General features: G+C 51.3%; 2 protein-coding genes across 3 annotated transcripts in view; one reads left to right on the forward strand and one right to left on the reverse strand.

The window, feature by feature from the left end:
- Positions 1-354, reverse strand: part of TOGARAM1 (TOG array regulator of axonemal microtubules 1) — a 41,608-nt gene extending 41,254 nt beyond the window's left edge. The window contains exon 1 of the mRNA XM_035327608.1: positions 307-354. Coding sequence (XP_035183499.1) covers positions 307-354 — 48 coding nt within the window. The remainder of the gene's footprint in view (positions 1-306) is intronic.
- Positions 7-16,551, forward strand: KLHL28 (kelch like family member 28). 2 transcript variants are annotated; one of them, XM_035328062.1, is made up of 6 exons: positions 16-37; positions 1,841-1,889; positions 2,185-3,083; positions 5,393-5,836; positions 11,787-11,995; positions 12,608-16,551. In XM_035328062.1, the coding sequence occupies exons 2-6, from the start codon at positions 1,872-1,874 to the stop codon at positions 12,769-12,771; spliced, it is 1,734 nt and encodes a 577-aa protein (XP_035183953.1). In that variant the 5' UTR covers positions 16-37; positions 1,841-1,871; the 3' UTR covers positions 12,772-16,551. The 2 variants fall into 2 exon arrangements, with proteins under 2 accessions (XP_035183954.1, XP_035183953.1); XM_035328063.1 differs by lacking the exon at positions 1,841-1,889 and having other exon boundaries at positions 7-37.
- The last annotated feature ends 5,076 nt before the right edge of the window (positions 16,552-21,627 follow it).

Raw genomic sequence — 21,627 nt, forward strand, 5'->3', positions numbered from 1 at the left:
GGTCGCGACAGGCCGCGGGCACCCGCAGCGCCCGCAGGTGACGGGGGGCGACTGGGGACGGGCACGGGCACGGGGCCGGGTCGCGGGGCTGCCCCCGGGGCTGAGGCGGCCGGGCCGAGCCGCGCCGGGGCCGTGTGAGGGGAGCTGTGGGGGCTGGGGGCGGCCTCTGCTCACGGGGAACTGTGACGGGAGCGGAGGGAACGGCCTCGGGGTGTGCCTGGGGAGGTTCGGGTTGGACACGAGGAGGTGTCGCTGTCAGAGCGGTCAGGCACTGGGACGGGCTGCCCGGGGAGCTGGGGGAGTCACCGTCCCCGGGGTGTTCAAGGAAAGGCTGGACGGGGTGCCTGGGGGCATGGTTCGGTGGGTGATGGTGGTAGGGGTGGTTGGAGCAGGGGATCCTGGAGGGCTCCTCCAACCTCAGTGATGCTCTGGTTACGTGAAATCTGGGGTGTAGGCGAGCAGTGCCCTGCAGCAGGCATGTCAGCTACAACAGCAGGCATCGAGTCAGCACGGGAAGTTTTATTCCCCTGAAATAACTTAATCAGTCACTTACAGCAGTTCTTACAAGCTTTGCATCTGACCTCTAAACGTTCATTTTTTCCCATGTGTTGTTACCGTGCATTGTGGTGTTTCTTCCTGTGTGTATGGGGAAGTTACAAACTGAGCGTGAGCACAAAAAATACCCTCCAGCTGCTGAACAGCTTTTTAATATAACTTGTGGTGCAGAAGTGGTTATATGGCAAGCAGTGGGATCGGGAACGTCACCTTTCGCAAGTATTTCCCAAAGGCTCCCTCGTAGATGTAAGCTTTATTTCCTGGAGTACAGGGCTGTAGTCGCAGAAGGATGAGCTCGCTTACCTCTTAATGGGGACAAGCTTTTCCGTCCCCAGCTCCAAGTCCTCGCTTCTTTGTCAGTGCGGTTACGTTCTGTGTTTGCATGTTGGCAGCTCATTCTGTTCTTTCAGACGAAGCGCTTTGTAAGTGGGCTCAGTGCAAACGAGGTGCCAGTTAAGGAGCTGTAAAAACGATGAACTTCTTAATAATAAGATAAAAGAAGTGAGATTCTGACGTTTGTGCAGTCATTTGGCAATCAAGAATTACAGCAGCTGCTCAGCTCAGAAGCGGGGTGGTGCAGGGCTCCCCGCATAACAGCCGCTCTGCCCCCCGACGTCCTGGCACGCTCACGCCCTCCCAGCACTGCGGCAGCGCGGTGAGTGGGAAGCGAAGCGCTTCTGCAGCTGGTGGAGGTGGCGGCGCCGCTGGATCTGTAACCGTGATGGAATTCCAGCGGGTACCGCAGCGCTGACAGGTGTCAGTGAACTCAGCTTTCTGGGAGAAGCGCTGGGCTTTGTGGGGCTGAGCGCGGCAACGTGTTCCCCTCTCCCTGCCCTTACAAACGCTGCCAGGGAGCATGGGTGGCTGTGATGCTACACGGCCCAGAGGGGAGGTGGCGGTACCAGGGTGCCCACCCTGCCCTCTGGGGGCTCCCAGCCCCCCGGCACGCCTGCTGGGCAGCTCTTTCCTTGGCAGAAGCCACCCGTGGGGGGAGGCAAGGATCCCCCTTCTGCGCTCCTCTCCAGAGCGCGGTAACCTCTCACACCCCTCCTGCAGCCCAGGGGCTGGGAGCGAGGCACGGCTGGGTTCTGGGTGGGGAAGGGGCGATGGGGAGCGCGCCTCCCCCTGCCTGGCACAGCTGCTGGGAGGGCAGCAGGGCCTGGCTGCGCCACAGCAGCACTGCGCGGGGCTCGAGGAGGAGCACAGCTACGTTCAGAAGTTGGGAACCTTTGTCTCAGATAAGCCCGTTCTTTTTGTCTCTGCTTTTCTTCCGGTCTCTGCACAGTTCTCTCGAATAGCCGATGTAGAACTCTGGCATGCACTTTGTGTTCCAGGTAATGCACATTTTGTTCCAGATGGGGGGAAAAAAAGTTTGTGCATTTTTCAGTAAGAGCTTAATATAGCATCCACTATGAATAAACATGTGATGGTCTTGGATTTAAAGCTCATGAAAAAGCCTAGAGCATAAGGGCCCGAGAAGTAAATTGGAAAGCAATATACTAATTTAGATAAAGCATAAATGGAAAAATATTTTTTAAATGTTATGTGCAGCATGTCTAAGTAACATGAGTAATGAAAGTGCTGAAAGCGAAACCCTGAGTAATGCTTTAAAACTCCTGTTTGTCACAGATGGACCAGTCGTCTCCAACCTACATGCTTGCCAACTTAACCCACTTGCATTCTGAGCAGCTTCTGCAAGGCTTGAACCTCCTTCGCCAGCATCACGAGCTGTGTGACATTATCCTTCGAGTCGGCGATGTCAAGATTCATGCCCACAAAGTGGTGCTCGCCAGCATCAGCCCGTATTTCAAAGCCATGTTCACGGGGAACCTTTCCGAGAAGGAGAATTCAGAGGTAGAGTTCCAGTGCATCGACGAGGCAGCCCTGCAGGCCATCGTGGAGTACGCCTACACGGGAACTGTGTTCATCTCCCAGGACACCGTGGAGTCGCTTCTTCCAGCCGCAAACCTTCTCCAAATCAAGCTGGTGGTGAAGGAGTGCTGCGCATTTCTCGAGAGCCAGCTCGATCCCGGCAACTGCATCGGGATTTCCCGCTTTGCGGAGACCTACGGGTGCCACGACCTCTACCTGGCGGCCAACAAGTACATTTGTCAGAACTTCGAAGAAGTTTGTCAGACTGAAGAATTCTTTGAGCTTTCGCATTCTGAACTGGACGAAATTGTTTCCAACGACTGCTTGAACGTTGTGACGGAAGAAACGGTTTTTTACGCTCTGGAGTCCTGGATCAAGTACGACGTTCAGGAGCGACAGAAGTACTTGGCGCAGCTGCTGCACTGCGTCCGCCTGCCGCTGCTGAGCGTCAAGTTCCTGACACGGCTGTACGAAGCGAACCATCTCATCCGCGATGACCACACCTGCAAGCACCTGCTGAACGAGGCCCTCAAGTATCACTTCATGCCTGAGCACAGGCTGTCCCACCAGACCATGCTGATGACGCGGCCTCGCTGTGCTCCTAAGGTTCTTTGTGCCGTGGGAGGAAAGGCCGGGCTGTTTGCCTGCTTGGAGAGGTAAGGAGGGGTAAAGCTCTTGCAGTGACTGAGCGTTGTGGTGCTCGCTTGTGTTTGTCATCTCCCTGGTCAGGATTAAGACGCACGTTGGAGAGCTGGAGTTTGCAGGGCTGCGGTCACTGCTTTCCTTGTAAGAACTCAAGTAGTTGTTGTGTGAATGAGGCCAAGCGATGAATTAAACACGCTTCTTGGTTTTGTGAGTAGTCTGCAGAGGTACAGGGTTTGGTTAGTGCCAGCACAGAAAACCTTACCTGTTTCATTCTGGTGGTTGAGAACTTCATAATACACGTGGCTGTTTTCAGTTTGTATGCTACGTCTAACTCAAGAGCCCTTGGAGTTAAAACAGGCTCAATCAGAAAAAAGCTAAGTAACCCTTAGCAGCGTTAAGTTGTTGATCATAATGCAATCGTGCTTCTAGTCCCTGCTCCTGAGCAAATATCCACGTTTGTGCCAGCAGAAAAGGGTAAGTGCTCATCTTTGTTCTTCATCTGCTTTTCCAAGTGAGCATCCTCCTCGCTTCACCACTTTGTTGCGTTGCTGAAGCTGATCAAGCGAGCAGAAGGAAGGTAACAGATGAAAACAGCTTTCTTGCCCGTGCTGGTATGCTTGGGCCTTCTTGTAGTGCTGTATTTCTGTAACACGTCCAGCAGTGAACTGCCAGGGGTCCCGCAGGTGTGCACGTGCTTACACGTACGCGTGCGGTGCTTTGACGCTGAAGGCAGAGAATGCTTGCTGCGTTAAGGCAGCCTACGGGAGCTCTGCGGGGGCCGAATTCTGGGCTGGCACTGTACCCTGAGACGCTCTTTTCTGGGATGGTTTTGTGCCTGAATGTATGTATGTGCACGCTTAAAGACATGGGAAAGCGTGCATCTGGTTTTTCTCCTGCGTTTATAATGATTTAGAAACATCAAAGTTAACCTAAAGCTTATTCCCCTGATCAGTAGGGGTCAAGACGAACCGGCTGTTGGGACTGGGAATTGTTAGGTTTACAGTTTTGGGAGCTAAGGGCTGGGGTGACTTTAATAACAAATTGTTTGTTTGAGTGAATAAAGTCAGTCCTCTGCTGTTCCTCAGCTGTTCCTTGCACAGGTCCTTAAATGATGCTGTCGGTATTACATGCCGATGTGGATCGGAATACTGCGTTGGTTTGGTTTTAGTAAAAGTGCCCCTCACTATTGTTAACCACATCTTAATGCATGCAAAAGTTTGTCTTCCTTAATTTATGTATGACTTGCATCAGTTCAGGAGAGACTAATACTTCAGTTCATGCTTAAGTTTGCAGTTGTTCTTGGTGTACAAAAATAAGTCACAGATTGGCTAAAAATAGTTCCTAATAATTTAGGTCCCTGAGCTTCCCACAGCTAAAAGTGGGAGTGGGAAACTGTAATTCCACTGCTCTCATTTTGATTTTCATTTGTACTTGCAAGAAGGCTGATTTTTTTTTTTGCTCACAGTTAGCCACTGCTTCATGATAACGGTACTAAATATATTCAAAGTGATTCTGTTCTTTTTTAACGGGGCCACTGCTTTTGAGAGCCAGCCTGGTTTTGTTCGTTCCCTGCTTCTGGGTTCTTAGTCAGTGGTTTTCACCTCTCCAGTGGCTTCATTTTCCTGTATGTTGTTAAGATTTCGGTAGATGGACTAGATTCTGTCTGTGATAGCTCGGAGCCACTGTATTTTAAAACTGAGTATAATCATCAGAAAGTGGAAACACACAGGGTTTTGAAAACAAGCATTTCTGCACGTGTGAGAAGTATACTTACAAATCTGCAAACTTCCTGAACGTGTTTGTGACCAGACGTGATTATCCCTCTCTTGTTCTCCTTTTTGGTCTCCCATCTCTGTGGCTGTTCGGAGCTGTTGGGTGTTTCTTGTTTTCAGTTTACCCCCTATAACCCTTTGGTTTGTATTTTTAGCTTGTCCTCCCCACAGCCTGTCTCCAAAAGCTGCTGAGGCATCAGCACTCGGTTGTCTTCCCTCACGTTGTCCGTGATGCTGTCGTGCCTTCTCCTCAGTCCGCTTGTTCTGTACTTTCAAAATTCACCCTTTCAGGGCTTGGACTTGGTGCTGTGGCTACCCAGCACGCTGCTGCGCAGCACTTCACTCAGCGAGGCCCTTGGTTTTTGCTCTTTAGACCAGTGAGCAGCATTCAGTTCAGCTTACGTTCAGGCCATTGGAAGAAATGGCGAACGGCAGATGAGGAATACGGAGCACACGCTTAAAACTGCGTTCCTTGTTGCTTATTTACACGTAACGGAGCTTCATCAAGTTGGCTTTGCTCATACCATCTTTCTTCTTTTCTATTTCAGTGTTGAAATGTATTTTCCCCAGAATGACTCCTGGATAGGCCTGGCACCTCTTAGCATTCCCCGCTACGAGTTTGGAATTTGTGTCCTAGACCAGAAAATCTATGTTGTAGGGGGGATCGCAACCCACGTGTGTCAAGGCATCAGCTATCGGAAGCACGAGAACTCAGTGGAGTGCTGGGACCCCGACACGAACACTTGGACGTCTCTCGAAAGGATGTTTGAGAGCCGCAGTACTCTGGGAGTGGTGGTCCTGGCGGGAGAGCTCTATGCCCTCGGCGGCTACGATGGGCAGTCCTACCTGCGGACTGTGGAGAAATACATTCCCAAGGTGAAGGAATGGCAGCTCGTGGCCCCCATGAACAAGACGCGGAGTTGTTTTGCTGCAGCTGTCCTGGACGGAATGATATACGCCATTGGGGGCTACGGTCCTGCCCACATGAACAGGTACGTGCCTCTCGTGTGCGTAGCCTGATGCTGTAAGCTGGTAAGCAGCAGCATGCGCTCTTGAAGCATGTGTTCAGCACCCAATTAATGGTGTTCTGAGAGAAATCAGCGTTAGTCCACAGCAGGGCTCATTAAGCCTTCTGTAGCACCAGCCGAGTAACTCAGCTGGGAAATCTCTGAAGTGTATCTGCGTGCTCCAGCTCAGCGCTGTGTTTACTCGGGAATCCCTAAGAAGGGCAAATGATGAGGCAGAAGGCGTAGGTGCGTGCTGCTGAGCAGGCAGAGCAGGCTGCTGACCTTGTCGATGCCCCAGCTGGTCGCAGCAGACCCGGGGCTGTGCTGGGTCAGCCCCCGGTGGTGTGCTTGTGCCTTCGTCCCCTCAGGGACACCTCTCGGGCCCGCTGTGTGACAGCACCGTGCTGATGCTGTGCTGGTACCTCCGCCTGTACCTCCGTCTGCAGCGTAGCAGGACACAGGTTGCCCGTCACATCGGAAGTGCTGTGTAGAAACGGATGGGATTTTTTGCGTGCTTGATGTCCCTTGTATTCACAGGGACGTTTCCTGATAGCAGCGTGTTCTTCAGTCAGTCTGTTCCACGTTTCTTTGTACGGGTAGCCCGGGGTATTTAGTTACGCAAAGAAGTAGCTTGTACTCTTCCTTACAAACGGGAACTGATCAGCCATATGTTCCTCCAGGAAGCAAATGGGCACACTGCAGGGCTGGAGAGCTGAAGAGTGAAAATGAAAACCTTGCTTGTAAGGTTGGATTATTCAATAGTATAGTACAACAGCATTGCACTAATCGTTCATTGTTCTCATTCTTCATGTTTTATATCTTTCATGTAAAACAGTTTGGGAATTGAAGAATTGCTTCCAAAACAGGAAAGTATAGCCAAGAAGTTTTCACTTGGAAAATGAAGTGTTCTAAACTACTGAAATGCACAATAGCAACAGGTTACAGTGTTTGGTACGGTTGCGGCAAGATGTTAAGAAGCTTTAAAATGTCTTGGTTCTGGTTTCTTGTATCACTGGCTGGGGCTGGAGGCAGCTCCGGGGGCCTCTGGCCCAGCCCCAGCAGACCCCCAGCAGGGTGCTGTGAGAAAAATCTCAATTTTCTTCAGACAGGATCTTCTCTGAAGCTATTTTATTCACGGTTGCAATGGCGGGCGTGCTGTCAGGAGCACGTTTTAGTAAGCAAAGCATAACCTTTTATTCCCTATTCCCTGATCACCTCCCCTGTTTCCTCACTGGCTGAGTACTACAGGTTCACAAGCTACTCAACGCTCCTCTGTACCATCTATGTACAAGTTGTCTTTTTTTCAACCCTTTAATTTCCCCTTATGTTTTGAGAACTTGTGATCTTTGTCTTACTGTTCCCACGCTGCTCATCCTCTTTTCCGCAAGCTTCTGCCTTATTTTGGAACAGTGAGGCCTTCCACTGTCCACTTCCCTACTTAGCATTTCTCCTTGCTATGACTACACAGCTACCTTGGAATACAGCAAAATAATTCTCTACTGCAAAAACACAACTTTGTTTCTCACAATTCCCCCCTCTTTTCTTACTCTTGTTGTTTTTGCCCCTCTTCACATGCCGCACTCTTGCGTTTTTCCAACATGAAGGTGCAGTATCCTTCTTTGGATGTCACGGGGGATGACAGATACACCATGCCATTATTATTACAGTACCAACAAATAGTTGTTAGAGCCAATTCTGTTCGGGTAACCACAAAGTTAGTTTTTCCCTGATGTTTCTAAATCCCCAGGAACTGTCATCTTGAGCTACTCTGTGTAGGATCTTGTTGTGTTGTTTTTTTTTTATTTCCCAAATATTTTTGAGATCAGTCAAATTCATCCCATTTGATCTACATATGAACAGCAACTAGCATTAATTACAGCGCACGCTCCTCCGTATGAGGTTATTAATAGCTCTAATACTATTTACAATAGCGTTTTCTGATTCACACCCCATTCATTTCCCCCCCAGGTTTACTAATTTTTCCAGTATCTACATAAAGCAGAATTAATTTTCATTTTTGAAGTAGTAAATCTCAGTGATGTCAGCTGGATATTAGAAAACAGAGATTTAGGAAATATATTAATTATTAATGATGTTTATTAAATTAATAAATATTAATAAAATAATAATAGATAATAGGTTATAGATAATATTATTAATATGTACTAGGTAAGAGAGCAGTCAGGCGTCGGGGCGGGTTGCCCAGGGAGGTGCTGGAGTCCCCGTCCCTGGGGGTGTTGAAGGAAAGGTTGGACGGCGTGCCTGGGGACGTGGGTTATTGGGTGACATTGGTGGTAGGGGGTGGTTGGACCAGATGATCTTGGCGGTGTTTTTTGACCTTAATGCTTCTGTGATTCTGTGTTACACTGATGGGAGGCTAGAGCCTGAGCTGGGAAATGTCGTGTGGAACATGGGAGGTGCGGGGCAGTCCCTGTGGTCAAGGGCAGCCTTTCTCTCTGGCAAGCCAAATGGCCCAGGGGAGCCAGCCCCAGAAAAGGGGCCCTCAGCCCCCCCAACCCTCCTCCTGCCACGTGAGGGCATCTTCCAGGCTGCTCCCTGCACAGCCACCTTTAGCCACGCATGGGCCCCTCCATCCCAGAGGCTCGCTGAGGTCACAGGGGCCACCCCTGCCCGTGGGCCCTATAAAACAGCCCCCCTGCTGCTGGCCCAGCACTCGCCGAGCCGCTAGGAGACTAGAGGCAGCACGGCGAGAAGCAGCCCTGCTTGGTGTGCGAGGGCTGCGATGGCGTCCGAAAAAGCACCAGGAAGGAAGGCAGCTAAGCAGGAGCCGTGTCGTGGGCAGGGAAATAGCGCCGGCAGCACAAGAGGCATCAGTGCTCGAGGGACACCTGGCGCACAGCCCGACAGATGTCGGTGCTACGGCCGGTACCGCAGTGACACGGGGAACAGGCCCCCCCTCAGACACCCAGCCACAGGGGGCCTCGGCCCTACCATAGGCACAACGGTGGCGTGGGGTGAAGCCAGGAACATCAGGCGGACAGCCGCGGGGAGCAGAGGCATGCCCATGGTCGGGAACACAGCGTGGCACCCAGGCATGGCCATAAGGCAGGCGGCAGCATGGAACCCACGCATGAAAATCAAACCGACAGTGGCACAAGACGACCCCCTGGTGCAGGACCCTGGCCTGAGAACATTCCGGACAGAAGGCATCCCGTTTGGGCGGTCCCGGGCAAGGACTGGCTTATCCTCCTACCAAACACCGTGGAGCCCACGGAGCTGGATCCACCGGAAGACGTGGAGGAGGCAATGGAAGTGGATCCACCTGCGCCAGAACAGACCTGGGGCTCCCGCAGCATGTCTTCGCTCTCTGCCATCCTTACCTGCAGGATGTCCCGGCAATAAACAGCTCTGTTGCCAGTTCTCAGGGGTTGTGTGAGTGCTTCTTTCCCCTCCGCCAGCCCTTGTGCAAGAGGTGGCAGCCCTTCTGCACAGAGCCTCGAGGAACAGCACGAGAGGACCCAGCTCCCTTCGGGCTGCCGGAGGAGTCCCCGAGGGCCACCGTGCACCCTTAACACTTGTGAAAACAGACTGAGGGGTGAAAGCAGCAGTGTGTGAGCGATTATAGGTGGGTAATTTCTTCTGTTAGGAGTGAGTTTCTGTATCTGAGTAATTGGTAACGACAGACACGGAGAAGGCTGAGGTACTCAGCAACTGCTTTGCCTGTGTCTGCACTGGCAGACGGCTTCCCAAGGCTTTCATTTCCCTGAACCCGTAGATGGAGGCTGGGGGATCAAAGTCCCACCCGCTGCAAGTGAAGAGCAGGTTTGACACCACCTGATGAGCCTGAACAGGTACAGGTCTGTGGGACTTGTACACAACTTTGTTTCTCACAGGTGCACAGCCCCACGGCCAGGTGGCTGGTGGAGATGTCCCCGAGCCCCCAGCCCCTCTGGGCAGCCTGTGCCAGGGCTCCGGTACCCGTATGCAGCTCACATTTTAAATCACGGACTGTAATAGCAGTGTAAATGCTCAATAGAGAAGGAAACTGGTGGTTTTACCCTGCTGGGCAGTTAAACTCCACCACAACTGCTCTCTCAGTTCCCCCCCACACACCCTTCTCAGAAGAGAGGGAGAAGAAAGTATGCTGGAAAGAAAAAGGCTCATGGGCCGAGATACAGATAAGTCAATTAAAGGGAAAAGAAGGAAGAGAAGGCAGGGGGGACAAGCAAAGGCTGTGCAGAAGCAGAGAAGGGAAAAAGTGATTATTCTCTTCTTCCCACCAACGAGCAATGCCTAGCCACGTGTAGGGTACATGTAGTGGTTGTTCAGGAGGCCAGGTGTCTTCTTAGTGAGAGCCCCCTTCCCCAGCTCTCACTGCTGAGCACCACACCATAGGGTACGTTTCATCCCTGCGGGCTGTCTGCGCCCCCTGCCCAGCCCTGGGGGCTCGCAGAGCCTTGCTGCCGTGCCAGCACGGCCCGGCAAGAGCCGGGACACCGGGGGCACGTCCGTGCTGCTCCAGCTCCACGTGCAGAGCGCAGCATGGCGGGGGCTGCTGCGGGGGCTGCTGTGGGGACCATGAGCCCCGTCACAGCCACAGCCAGCACAGAAACCATCTCAAAAACATTTTCTGTTGATTTGGGATTTCTTCATGTGGAAGGTGACCTGGAACAAGCTGCACGCGTAGGTGCGTGCCCTCCTGGCGCTGCACAGAGCTATCGACTTCGCTAGCGAGGTTAAACAAAGCAGGGGCAGCAGCAGCGGAGAGCAGGTGTGCCAGGAGTTCCCGTGGGACCTCTGGGGTGTGATGCTCGAAGGAAGGTAATCGAGCCCTTGCTCAGGACAGGGGTTCCCACAAGATGAATGCTCGGTGTGTACGCAGGCCTTTAAGGGGGGGCTCAGGAGCCTCCTTTCAGGAAATGCAGAACTTAGCAGTGGGTAACGGGAAGTGTCTTGGTCGGGTTGGTGCCTTCACAGGGGAAGGCTCCTTCCAGCCTTAAGGTTCTGCAGTAGCCTTGCTCTGTGCTCATCTCTTCCTCAGTCAAAAAGGACTTGCCAACAGCTCCTGCAGAGTTATTAAATGAGTGGATCTTTCATTAATTGCCTCTTTAAATTTAATTTACTATTTATTGAATAATTTTGTTTTTATCGATTATTCAGTGATGCGAGTAACGTGGCGTGCTGCACAGCCACAAGGCTCGCACAAGGCCTAGCACTGAAAGCTGGTTGCTGTATAATTAAGCACCTTTTCTCCTTCTCTTTCACGCTTCTGACTTTGTTCTCCTCTTTTCCGCCTCCGTTGTCCTACTGGAGCTGCGCCATGGGCCGGGGATAGCCGCGGACAAGGAGCGGTCAGTGACTGACCAGTACAGCTGCAGCGAGTAGCGAAACGATGCCGATAGCTTCCGTTTTATCCTGAAGGTCCCTCCTGCCCTTCGTGTTTGATCAGCAACCTCGTCACTGCGTTTGCTGAGGGATTTGCTCTCCACGTTTTTTTCCTGTTGTTTCCAGGCGTGCCTCAAGGAAGCGTTAGCTGTGTTGTGATAGCCTCGCATACACTTCAGATCTGCCTTCTGTTCGGTTTTCCATGAGTTTCTTACACATGGCAGCACTCCTTTTGAAAGAGCTTTCTGTTCTGAGCCCAGCGTTGAAAGCTTTGTCTTTATTTCGACTGGTAACCTGAAGAGGCATGGCAGGGGCGTGAGGACATGGGAGGAGTGGATGGATGACGTCAGGATGTCGAAGTGATTTTTGGCAGCTCGAGGTGTTACCGCTGGGTTCGGTGTTTTATCTGCTGGCTTTGGGCAGCACAAAGCGACAAAGCTGCAGGTTTTTCCATCAGCTCAAGCACTTTTTCTGGGTGTTAGGTTATTCCGGTCTGTAAGAGGACTGGGTGAATCTGACATAGATTTCCTGTGCAGTAAATCTCTTGTCACTGAAATCCAAGGCTCACGAGTCGTTTCTGTATTTGCAGCATGGAACGCTACGACCCAAGTAAAAACTCCTGGGAAACGGTGGCTTCGATGGCTGATAAACGAATAAACTTTGGTGTTGGCGTCATGCTGGGCTTCATTTTCGTGGTGGGTGGGCACAACGGAGTGTCTCACCTCTCGAGCATTGAGAGATACGATCCGCATCAGAACCAGTGGACGGTGTGTCGGCCCATGAAGGAGCCCAGAACAGGTAGGGACACGCAGCGCTCAGCTGTTACCAGGGTGCCCTTGGGGGGAAAGCTACCGTTTGGCCTGGTAGGAGCTGCAGTAAGCGAGGGCTGCAGGGACTTGTCTGCAGAGCGTTGTTCTTCGTCTTCGGGTTGGGCAGAAGGTCGCACGATCAGTTCTGTGAAAGAATAAGTATTTAATAATGAGGCATAATGTTAGAATAAGTCCAGGCTCCTTTTGGTAACGCTGAGCTGTGCCAAAAACATGGTGAAATGATAATTTCTGCTCTCTCCTCTTTTTTCCATTAATTTTGAGTGAGTTTCAGCAGTCCTGTGGTCACTGTTTTATTGTATCTGCTTTGATGTTGGGACCCAATAGCGCATCTTCTCTGCTGCCTGCCTGACAAGGAGTGCTGCTTTGCCTTTAGGAAAGGGTGCCCGAAGAGTCAAAGGGAGGTTAACATCTGAGCACAGAGGGGCTCTTCGTTTTCTTTAGAGACAGCCCGAAGAACTGGAGGCTGGGAGAACTTTGCTGTTCGGCCTTGAGAAGAGGTGGCGGGGAGGGGTTCAATTAGGACCAAAACTACTGCTCTCTTATGCACCTGATGGTCACCTTCCTCTTTTTTGTTCCATAGGGGTTGGCGCAGCCGTAATCGACAACTACCTTTATGTAGTGGGAGGTCACTCGGGGTCGTCCTACCTGAACACTGTGCAGAAGTACGATCCCATCTCGGACACCTGGCTGGACTCTGCGGGCATGATGTATTGTCGGTGCAATTTCGGTTTGACTGCACTTTGATGGAGAGCGGGACTTCACACGGACCTGATGCAAAGGTGGAACTTGATCTGCTTGAAAACAAACCCTGCTGCTGGAGACCGCACGCTGCGTTTTCAGAAGCTGGAAAACGGGAGGAATGTGGTGAAGTTGTGATTAAAACGAGGAATGATTTGTTTTATTCCAGTTTTTGGCCTCTGTTACATTAGTGACGTGGGCAGAAGGAACTGAAGGCCTGTAGCCAGCTGGGTTTAGATAGCATCTTGTTGATGGCAGTGAATTTTAGAGAGTGTACTGTACATGCCTAGGATATGGTTAGAAATCTTACTGTTTATCTAACCCTTTCACTTTCTAGAGCTTTTCTCTCTTCCTCCTGCCTACTAAGAAACATGAAGTTTACTGTGCTTGGCGTGAGAGGTGTACGAGTGTGGTGTGTGACTGGGTGTTTGCTGATAGCTGTCTGGTTGTGTCTTCATATTAAGAAAATGCCAGTGCTTCATAATTTTTTTATGAACAGTAACTAAAGGGCTGCCTTGTTTCTTTATCTCAAGGTTTGTAAATAATAAATGCCATAGTATGTTGCCTGTACACTCTCCTTTGTTACCCGTTTACTGATAGGAGGGCTGGGATGATAAATTAGTAACTACTTACATTTAGAAGGCAAATTTATATTGCCTTTTTCCAAAATTTTGGGATCTGATAAAGAAATCTTACGTTTTCAAACTTTCCCTTTTCTGTGGATAAATGAGTACTGGAGTCAGTAACTTAATCTTGCTGATCTGCTGTGCGTTTTCAATTCTTATGCAAAGAAACATTGCAGCAGTAATGCATTGGAAAATGTCACAGCAGCATGCATAGCATGATGTAAAATAACTGCTCAGAAACGGATCTGTCCCATCCTTCTCCAAAGTACACCTGCACCCGTGTCCACGTTCGTATAACTTCCTTTTCTAACAGAATGTATGATTGCTTTCTCAGCGTGTTCGGATATAACAATGGTGCTAAATGTAGGACTTAACGATCAGGCTGTTACTCACCTTAGTGCAGTATGCATAACGCATGATTGTTTCCATTCTCCCAGTGCTTTTGTTTATTTGCTTGATACATTTGTGCCTATGAAAGCTGTCAAGAATAACACAGTGTACTGAGCGAGCTCGACATTTGTTATTCTTTTTTCAGCAGATCTCTGTTTGTTGTTCCTGTTCTCACAAATACACAGCTGTGGAAGGAAGGGTAGGATCCCACTCGGTTCCTCGGCCTTGCTTTTACCGCAGGTTGCAATGAAGGGGCGCGGGGCACGGTTACTTACCCTGAGCGCGCGTCCTGTGTGACGGGGCGTCGAAGGTTGGTTCCTGCGCTTACCCAGAACCTCAAGAAGTAACAGCTTTGTGATAGCCCTAAACCCTGTGAACGTGTGGGTGGATAAATGGGAAGTGGTGCTGTGGGTTATGACCATTATTTAAAGTAAAGGACTGCGTAAATACTAATTTTAGCTAATTTAGTATGTTTTAGCTTGTCTTCTGATTTTAACTAGGAATCATAATTATCCTGAGTTTTTGTTTCGATGTCTTTGTGTATTGCCAGACCTGGTACTTAAGAATTTTTTTGCCTTGAGTTACTTTTTTGCCCTTGTTTTAACATGTTAAATTAATGTTTGTTTCCCCTTGTTTTCCGAGTCCAGATAGTATTATTTTTGAAGGTGCAATAATATTTGAAATAGTTGCTTTAAAAGCCATTTCTTTATAAGTATGCTAAGTGGACGTTTTCTGAGTACACTTAATTTATTTTTAAGTTCCTGCGAAGCTAATTGTAGCCAGTCAAATAGCAGTGTTCTTTGTTCTTCCATAAGCTGATGTTCAGACTTTAAACAGCCGAGGAGACGAGGGTGTTTTCACCATAGAACATTACTCACGGATAACAGGTGTTTGCACAAATGAGAAAATCCCGCACGTGTTCGTCAGGTTTGGTAGAATTAAGCAGGACTTCAAAAGCAAATAAAATTAACAGCTTCAAAGTTTTCAGTGCAGTTTACCTGCCCCACTAAGGATTCTAGCTGCATAGCAATAATAGCATGATTTAATTACTCTGGTGAATCTTCTTGTAGGACACAAGGAACGACGCTGTAGGTTGCATGTCGGGGGGTTGAGGAGGGAGGGGAGCCTTTTGGGGGTCGGTGCTTAGTGGAAATGTTTCAGCCTGCAGAGATTGCCTCCTCCTTTCTGTTCAGGTAAATGCACAAGCTGAATGTTTACATGTGCTGTTTTACTCCTCATTGACAGAGTCACAGATGCCGTTGCTTATCATGTTTTCCAACAAACGCAAAAAGATAAATTCATGTTAAAAGAGAAAATTTCCTTACTTAATAGTCAAGTGGTAGGAGGCTCCCCGCGCCGCTCGGTACGTGCTGCGCCATCAGTCCGACTGCAGCACGACTCCGTGAACGAAGATGTCCGTGCGTCTTCAGCAGCGTTGGTCAGTGAGGTTTCCAGTTAGCAGAAAGTGCTGCACATGGAGAAATTGTTTTGACATCATCAGAACAAAGCCAGCAGGGTGATGTTACTGGCATTCTCTGTTTATGTGAGCATCTTGCATTTATGGAAACGGGAACCTTACAAAATGGCTTGTTACGTTTACCTAGGCAGTAGTGATACAAAGCTAGGTCATGGCGATTGACCCGAGTTGGGCCCTGGGGTTTTGCTAAATTCTAACGTAGCAAGCATAAACAATGCTTTCCTTATGCAGCCTTGGGATTCAGCATGGGAAGAATGCCCGATGAAATACACGGCTGTTGGTAGGCGAGCTGTTGAGCTAGAAATGGATCGAACAGTGTATGAAATTAGGGGTAGCATCGGTTCAAGCCATGCCATCTTCCTTTTCTGTTCTGGGTGCTTGTCCTGTTCACTGAAGTGCTTGGTTATGGGAAGATCAGACACAACAACCTGTTTAAATCTGCATTTACAGTACAGTACTCTTATTGCAATGTCTGTCTCGCAGTTTAAAAACTAAGGACCTTCAAATAAGATGTCATACAACCACAAATTATCATCCAGTTCTATTTCTTAATCACTCAAAATGCCCTGTAAAGCACTTTAAAGCAGGCATGAGTTTGTGTGTACACATCGTTCCTGAATTTCGGCGTTTGTAATTCCAATAGCCATCTGGAAGCTTCCTGACTGCTTGGCCCGCTGGTCTCCCCTCCTAGGAACGCTTTTCTTTCAGGAAGCCTAGTTGGAATCTTTTGAAGGGGCAGCTTCGTCCAAACACATTACGAACAGTCAACTTTTACTGGGAGATAGCATGTTCCTGTTGTGAGGGCACCATCTGTAAGTCCCCATTCATTGTATGAAACAATGCAAAATGTCCAAGCTTGCCTTAAATTCTTGATATTTAACTGAAACGCAAAGAACTGGATGATAATTCCTCTTTTTTTGCCTTATGCGCTGTGCTGTATTTTAAACCCAAGGATAACTATAATTTTTAGCAGGATTTAATAATTGTACAGAGAATACCAAATTGTACTCGGACTTACCAGAGTGCTTTGGCTGGGAGTACAAACTGGTGTGCGTAGTCCTGTGTCTGTGGAGTGTTTTTATGTGCACACCTTTTTTAGCAGCGATGTTCTGGTTTTGTTACTGTTTACACAGGTGGTATTTGAGTTCAACAGGAAAATCAGTGTGACTTGCATCCTTGTTCTTTACCGGTGTTCGCAGCGTGTTCGCTATCGTGGTAATGCTCTGTAACTGTTGTAACTACTTCATTGAATGTGAAACGATTTAGTAAATAAACCTGGAGAAAAGCTTGCTTCTACACTTTTGTTGGGGGGATTACAGGGGCACTGTAGCTTTCATCCTTTCTCATGTGGTCTCCTTGAGCTGTTAGCAGCGAGGACACCTGGGCACGGAGGGGCAGCACCCTGCGGGCTGGGGGGCTGGGGCCCGGCCCCTGGCTGTTAGAAGCTCTGGGATGAGGATTTTAGGGTGTGCCTTGCTGTTTTCCTTCCGTCCCTGTAGCCGGAGGCATGGTGTCCCTGCTGGATCAGGAACCACCAAAGGACAACACAGACCTGCCTGTTCCTGCCTCCTTTGGCAGAAGGGCGTGCTCCAGAAAGCTCCCGAGCCACCTCCAGGACCCAGCGTCAGAGGGACCGTGCAGGAACGTCTGCGTGGGGTCCGAGGGGCTGCAGGTCGCTAACTTCAGATTGCTCTGGACAGCTCCTCGTGAGTGTTGTCGTGGTCATCTCACGTCAGGAGGTGGTTTACAAGGAGTACCAACAAGCACCCCTCTCCGTTAAGAGATGTAAGACTGGGTGACTGAAGCTAAATTATATCCTTGCCAGCTTTACCTAAATACAGTGGGGGTCTCGCGGCCAGCTCACGGCGGGGCGCAGGTGCACGGCAGCTGGTGACCCAGCAGGGTCAATGAGGGGGGACAAGGAGAACGGGAAGTCCTGCCTTTCCAGGGCTTAGTTCCTCAGAAGAGGTGGAACAGGATTTAACCAGGGTGGAAACAGTGCCCGTTGGTTCTGCACGGGAACGAAAAGATGTGGCTGTTCTTCTTTTTTTCCTCGCACAGGCACACAGCAGGCTGTGCTCTTAGGCTGTGCTCATAGAAATTCAAGTCCTGTGCGTTCTGAAGTAGAAAAATGATATTGCTCTGCTGAAGGACGGTGATGTTACTTGGGAGTTGGAGTTAAGTGCATGCTTGAGTGCTCTATTTAATTGGAGATGAAATTCAAATACCAATAGCTTTGAGCTGCAAATTTGGATACATATTTTAGTCCTAAAACCTCCAGGCTCCAGAGCAGTTGTTGAGCCCATTATGAACGTCGGGCTGCACCAGGTATTTAATTCTGACGTGGATGTGGGTTGGCATTGCCGAGTTCCCCCACGCTTGTTGAACAACGCAGAGTGAAGAGCCCCAGTTCTGCAGTTATTTGGTACACTTAAAGATCCTGGGCATGTAAACTGAACCCAGCGGCCTGTGCCTATCGACTGCATTGCAGGAAGCGAGGGGACAGGGAGAGAAGGTCTGGAAGCCTTATTTAATTTCCCTCCATGTCTCCGGAGGGCTGCACCATGCCGGCCCTGAAGTCAGCAGGGCAGCGGCTGCCCGCAAGCGAGCGGCGCGGTGAGGCGTCAGGCTGGGCTGGCTGCCGGCGTCACCATGGGCAGAGTGGGGACATCCTGTGGCCGCGGCCAGCCTGGGGACGAGAGGGGCCAGGAGTCTGCTGGTACAGATGTGGGGGTCACCGGGGGTGCTGGAAGCCCTGGCCCAGCAGCTCTACGTGCCCTCGGCTGCAGGCAGGCACACGGCAGCCCCCAGCACCTGGCGGCCCTGGGAGGCTGCGGGTGGCAGGAGGGACATGCAGCTCCTCCATCCCCAGCTCTGTCAGGGGAAGCAAAAATGAGAAGGAAATCTGGCAGAGCTCAGAAATTGTTCCCCCTGTCTCAGCAAGGGGCTTGTGCTGCTCGAGGGCCACCCTGGCTTCAGGGACACAGCGGCTACCTGGTCCCCACCAGGGGTGGGAGGACACGAAGCGCTGGAAACCTGCTGGAAACCTGCCTCGATTCACCTGCTGCTGGCAGCCTTGGGCCAAAGCCCCTCCAGAGATGCACGTCTGATTTAATTCATTGTGTTTGGAAAGACCAGAGAAAACAAGTGTGTTTCCCCCAAGAAATGGGCTTTTAAATGCTGCTTTTGGGGGGGGGGGGGGGGAGGCTTTTTTTTTTTTTTTTTTTTTTTTTTTATCACGAGCTGTTTGCTGCTGCTGTGTGGCCGCGGGGCAAGGCAGAGGTACGATTTCCATGGCTTCTACTTCTCTGTGCCTTCCACCCCCCCCACCTGCTGCTTGTGACCCCTTTGACATAAGCGTTTTCAGAAACCCCAAACCCAAGCGACCCGCAGGCAGGGTGCATGGGAAGACGTCTCTGCTGCAGGGCTGAAGGCGCCGTCCCCAGCCGAAGCCGCTGTCGGAGTCCAGCCACGCTCACGGGCCCGTTGGCAGCAGCAGTGTGCCCTTCAGCATCATTTCATCTCTGCTGGTCCAAAGCATGGAGGCTGCAAACGAGAATCTCCTAAATATGTCATCCCTGCTTTTAATTCATTCCCACGGGATCCTGCAAATCCAAGTTAATGCTGGAGACATGCAGGCGCGTACACAATGTACGTGTCAAGCTCTCTCTGCTGTACTGTTTATTTTAAATCCTGAATTGTCCTAAATGAAAAAGCACTTTACTTACTCGTGCAGATTAATTTAGAGAGCTGGAGATGATGATATTTTATAAATTTAGCATGAATTTCCCAAAGGGTTTGCAGTTATTCAAATTAAACTAATTCCATTCAGGAATTGGACCCAACTAGGAAACTTTTTTTTTTTTTTTTTTCTCCTTCGAAGTGCTGGCCGAGCTCAGCAAGAAAGAGGTAACACGATGAAGGAAAGGGAACGGTGGTGAAATCCCAGCGGAGGGGAGACTCCACACGTCCATGGCCTGCGGGCAGAAGCCTGGGTCCTGCTCCCCAGCCATGTGAGAAGGGGGCGAGGGGCTGGGATGTGTCCATCCCTGGTTTTCAGACCCTGCCAGGTTTGTGCTGAAGGAAAACCCTTTATTTCAGCTCTTCCTGAAAGCTGAGCTGCATGTACCCAGAAGCAAGGCCCCAGGTTTGCCATGAACTCCTCTGGTTTGGTTTTTGCACCCCAGCGGGAGGGCAAGGCAGGGCTGGCGCTGCGCTGCTGGGAGCACGCTGCGCACGGACAGGGTCGGGGTTTGCTGGATTTCCATGGAGGTCACGCAGGCACTAGAGCAAACACCGGCCTCGATGCTTCTCCAGGGGCAGCAGCAGCGGTGTCTGCACCAGTGCTGTGCCTTTAGGGTGTGCTTTCTGCTCACGAGGCTCTGTAGGGCACCCCTGGGCGAGTGCCAGGCTGCCGGCAGCGCTGCTCTCATCAGCAGGCACCGCACACCGCCACGTGAGCGCGGGGTGGATGGAGAAAGAGGAGAAGAGAATGAGTATTTGCAAGAGGGCCTTTAATTTCCGTGGATCACTGCAGCATTTAAAACACTCGTCCTGCCTTTGATAAGACGAATAACGTGCCACAGTCAGATGCTAGCCGGGTAGCGGGAAGGCAGGACTCCTGCAGCAGGAACGAAGCAGCAGGCAGCGCGTCCTGGCAGCTCCAGGGCACAGCCCTGACGACTGGGTCGGGAGGTGGTGGGGAGGCTGGCAATTCCCACCACCTGCCCTGCACTCCAAGCAAAGCTGTGCTACCTCTGTTTTTAGCGTGGGGTGAGGATGGGGCTGGGCTGGGGGGCAGACCCTGCCCCACACCTCCTTTCTGCCCCACATTGCTGCCCCAGCCACCCCCCGGGGCTCAGGCCGCTGCTGCTCCGTCCCCTCTGCTCTCAGCCCTCTCGGGGCGACATTGGGATCGCTTGGTTGGGCTGGATTTGTCTCCAACGTTTCAATTCCTCTGGCTTCCTTCTCCCGGCCCAGCTTGGGAGCTAATTGCTGTAACGCGATGTGAGGCCCCAGGTCGGTGTCATCGCTGCTGTTTGTCTGCTCCCTGGTACAACAGGGTACACAGGGACCTCCCCCCAGCGAGCGGAGGCCCATGGCAAAGCGGGAGAAAACAGAACCGCTTGAAAATACATTTATCCCCGTGCCCTCCGTCCTGTGTCCCACGCCGGGCAGTGTGCGGGCACGGCCGGGCGCAGCGCATCCACCAGGAGCTCGGTGCCGGGACGGGCCTGCAGCTCCTGCAGGACTGAAGCGATGGAAAATGGGGACTGGGGGACAAGACGTGTCTTATTTTTGGTGGGTGTAGGGGTGAGCTTGGAGAAAGCAGTGCCTGGGCCGTGCTGTGCCGCCTGGACCCAAGCGGCAAGGCGGCTCCCCAGCCCCGTGTGAGGTGGGACGTGGGGCTGTGACCTGTGGCGGAGGCAGGACAGCCCCAAAGGGGAGCAGACCATCGAACCGTGGCAACATTCCGGTTGGAAAAGGCCTCTGAGACCATCCCGTCCAACTTTTAACCCGGCAGTGACAAGTCCACCGCTGAACCATGCCCCTCAGTCATACGCCCAGGTTTCCTGAAGGCCTGCAGGGACGGGGGCTCTCCCGCTTCCCTGGCGGGTTCCTGGCGGAGCACAGCATGTGCGAGGACAGCCAGGCTCTGTGCCTAGAAATGCAAACATGCCCAGAGGTTTCAGACCCGGTTTTGTTGCTTGCTGCAATCACTTCAGCCCCATGGGGCTTGCTCTGGATTGCTCGTGGCACCGCGTGCTCGCCAAGCTGGCGTCCCCGGGTGATGGAGGGTGGATCAGAGAGGATGGTTGGGGCAGCCAGGGGCAGCACTTCTGGAGGCAGAGACTGGGATTAATGGGAAGTCATTCCTGGGACGGGCTTAAATGGGCTGGTGACTTCTCTTTCTTTTGAGTTTTTTGCTTTCTTAGCAGTATTTTTGTAAGATCCCATCTGCCTGCTGCTGTTTCCCCCACTGACAGATCCTCAGCCTCAGTAATGTGATTCCCACCGCAGGCAGGGGAAGGACCCCAAGGCCTGTGTTGCAGTCCGCAGGGCCCCGCTCCCGCAGACGTACCTGCCCTCTCTGCTTGTGCCCATGGTGGTGTTTCTCCCAGTGCCTCTGGATCCTCTGCAGTCGAGCACAGGGCCGCAGGGCTTAACCCAGTCAGCAGCAGGTTTCCCACCCAAATTGCGGCCACTGATTTCATTGCTGGGATTTTTACTGACCTAAAGCTGCTTTCCATGGCCACACAAGCCCTCTGCATGTACTGCTGAGCAGCGACCGGGGCTGGCTGCAGGTGCTCCCTTCCTGTTCACACCATTTCCATGGGGCCTGGTGCCCCGGGCACCCCACGGAGCCAC

This window comes from Oxyura jamaicensis, chromosome 5 (assembly GCF_011077185.1).
Source record: "Oxyura jamaicensis isolate SHBP4307 breed ruddy duck chromosome 5, BPBGC_Ojam_1.0, whole genome shotgun sequence".
In the NCBI taxonomy this organism is placed as follows: Eukaryota; Metazoa; Chordata; class Aves; order Anseriformes; family Anatidae; genus Oxyura; species Oxyura jamaicensis.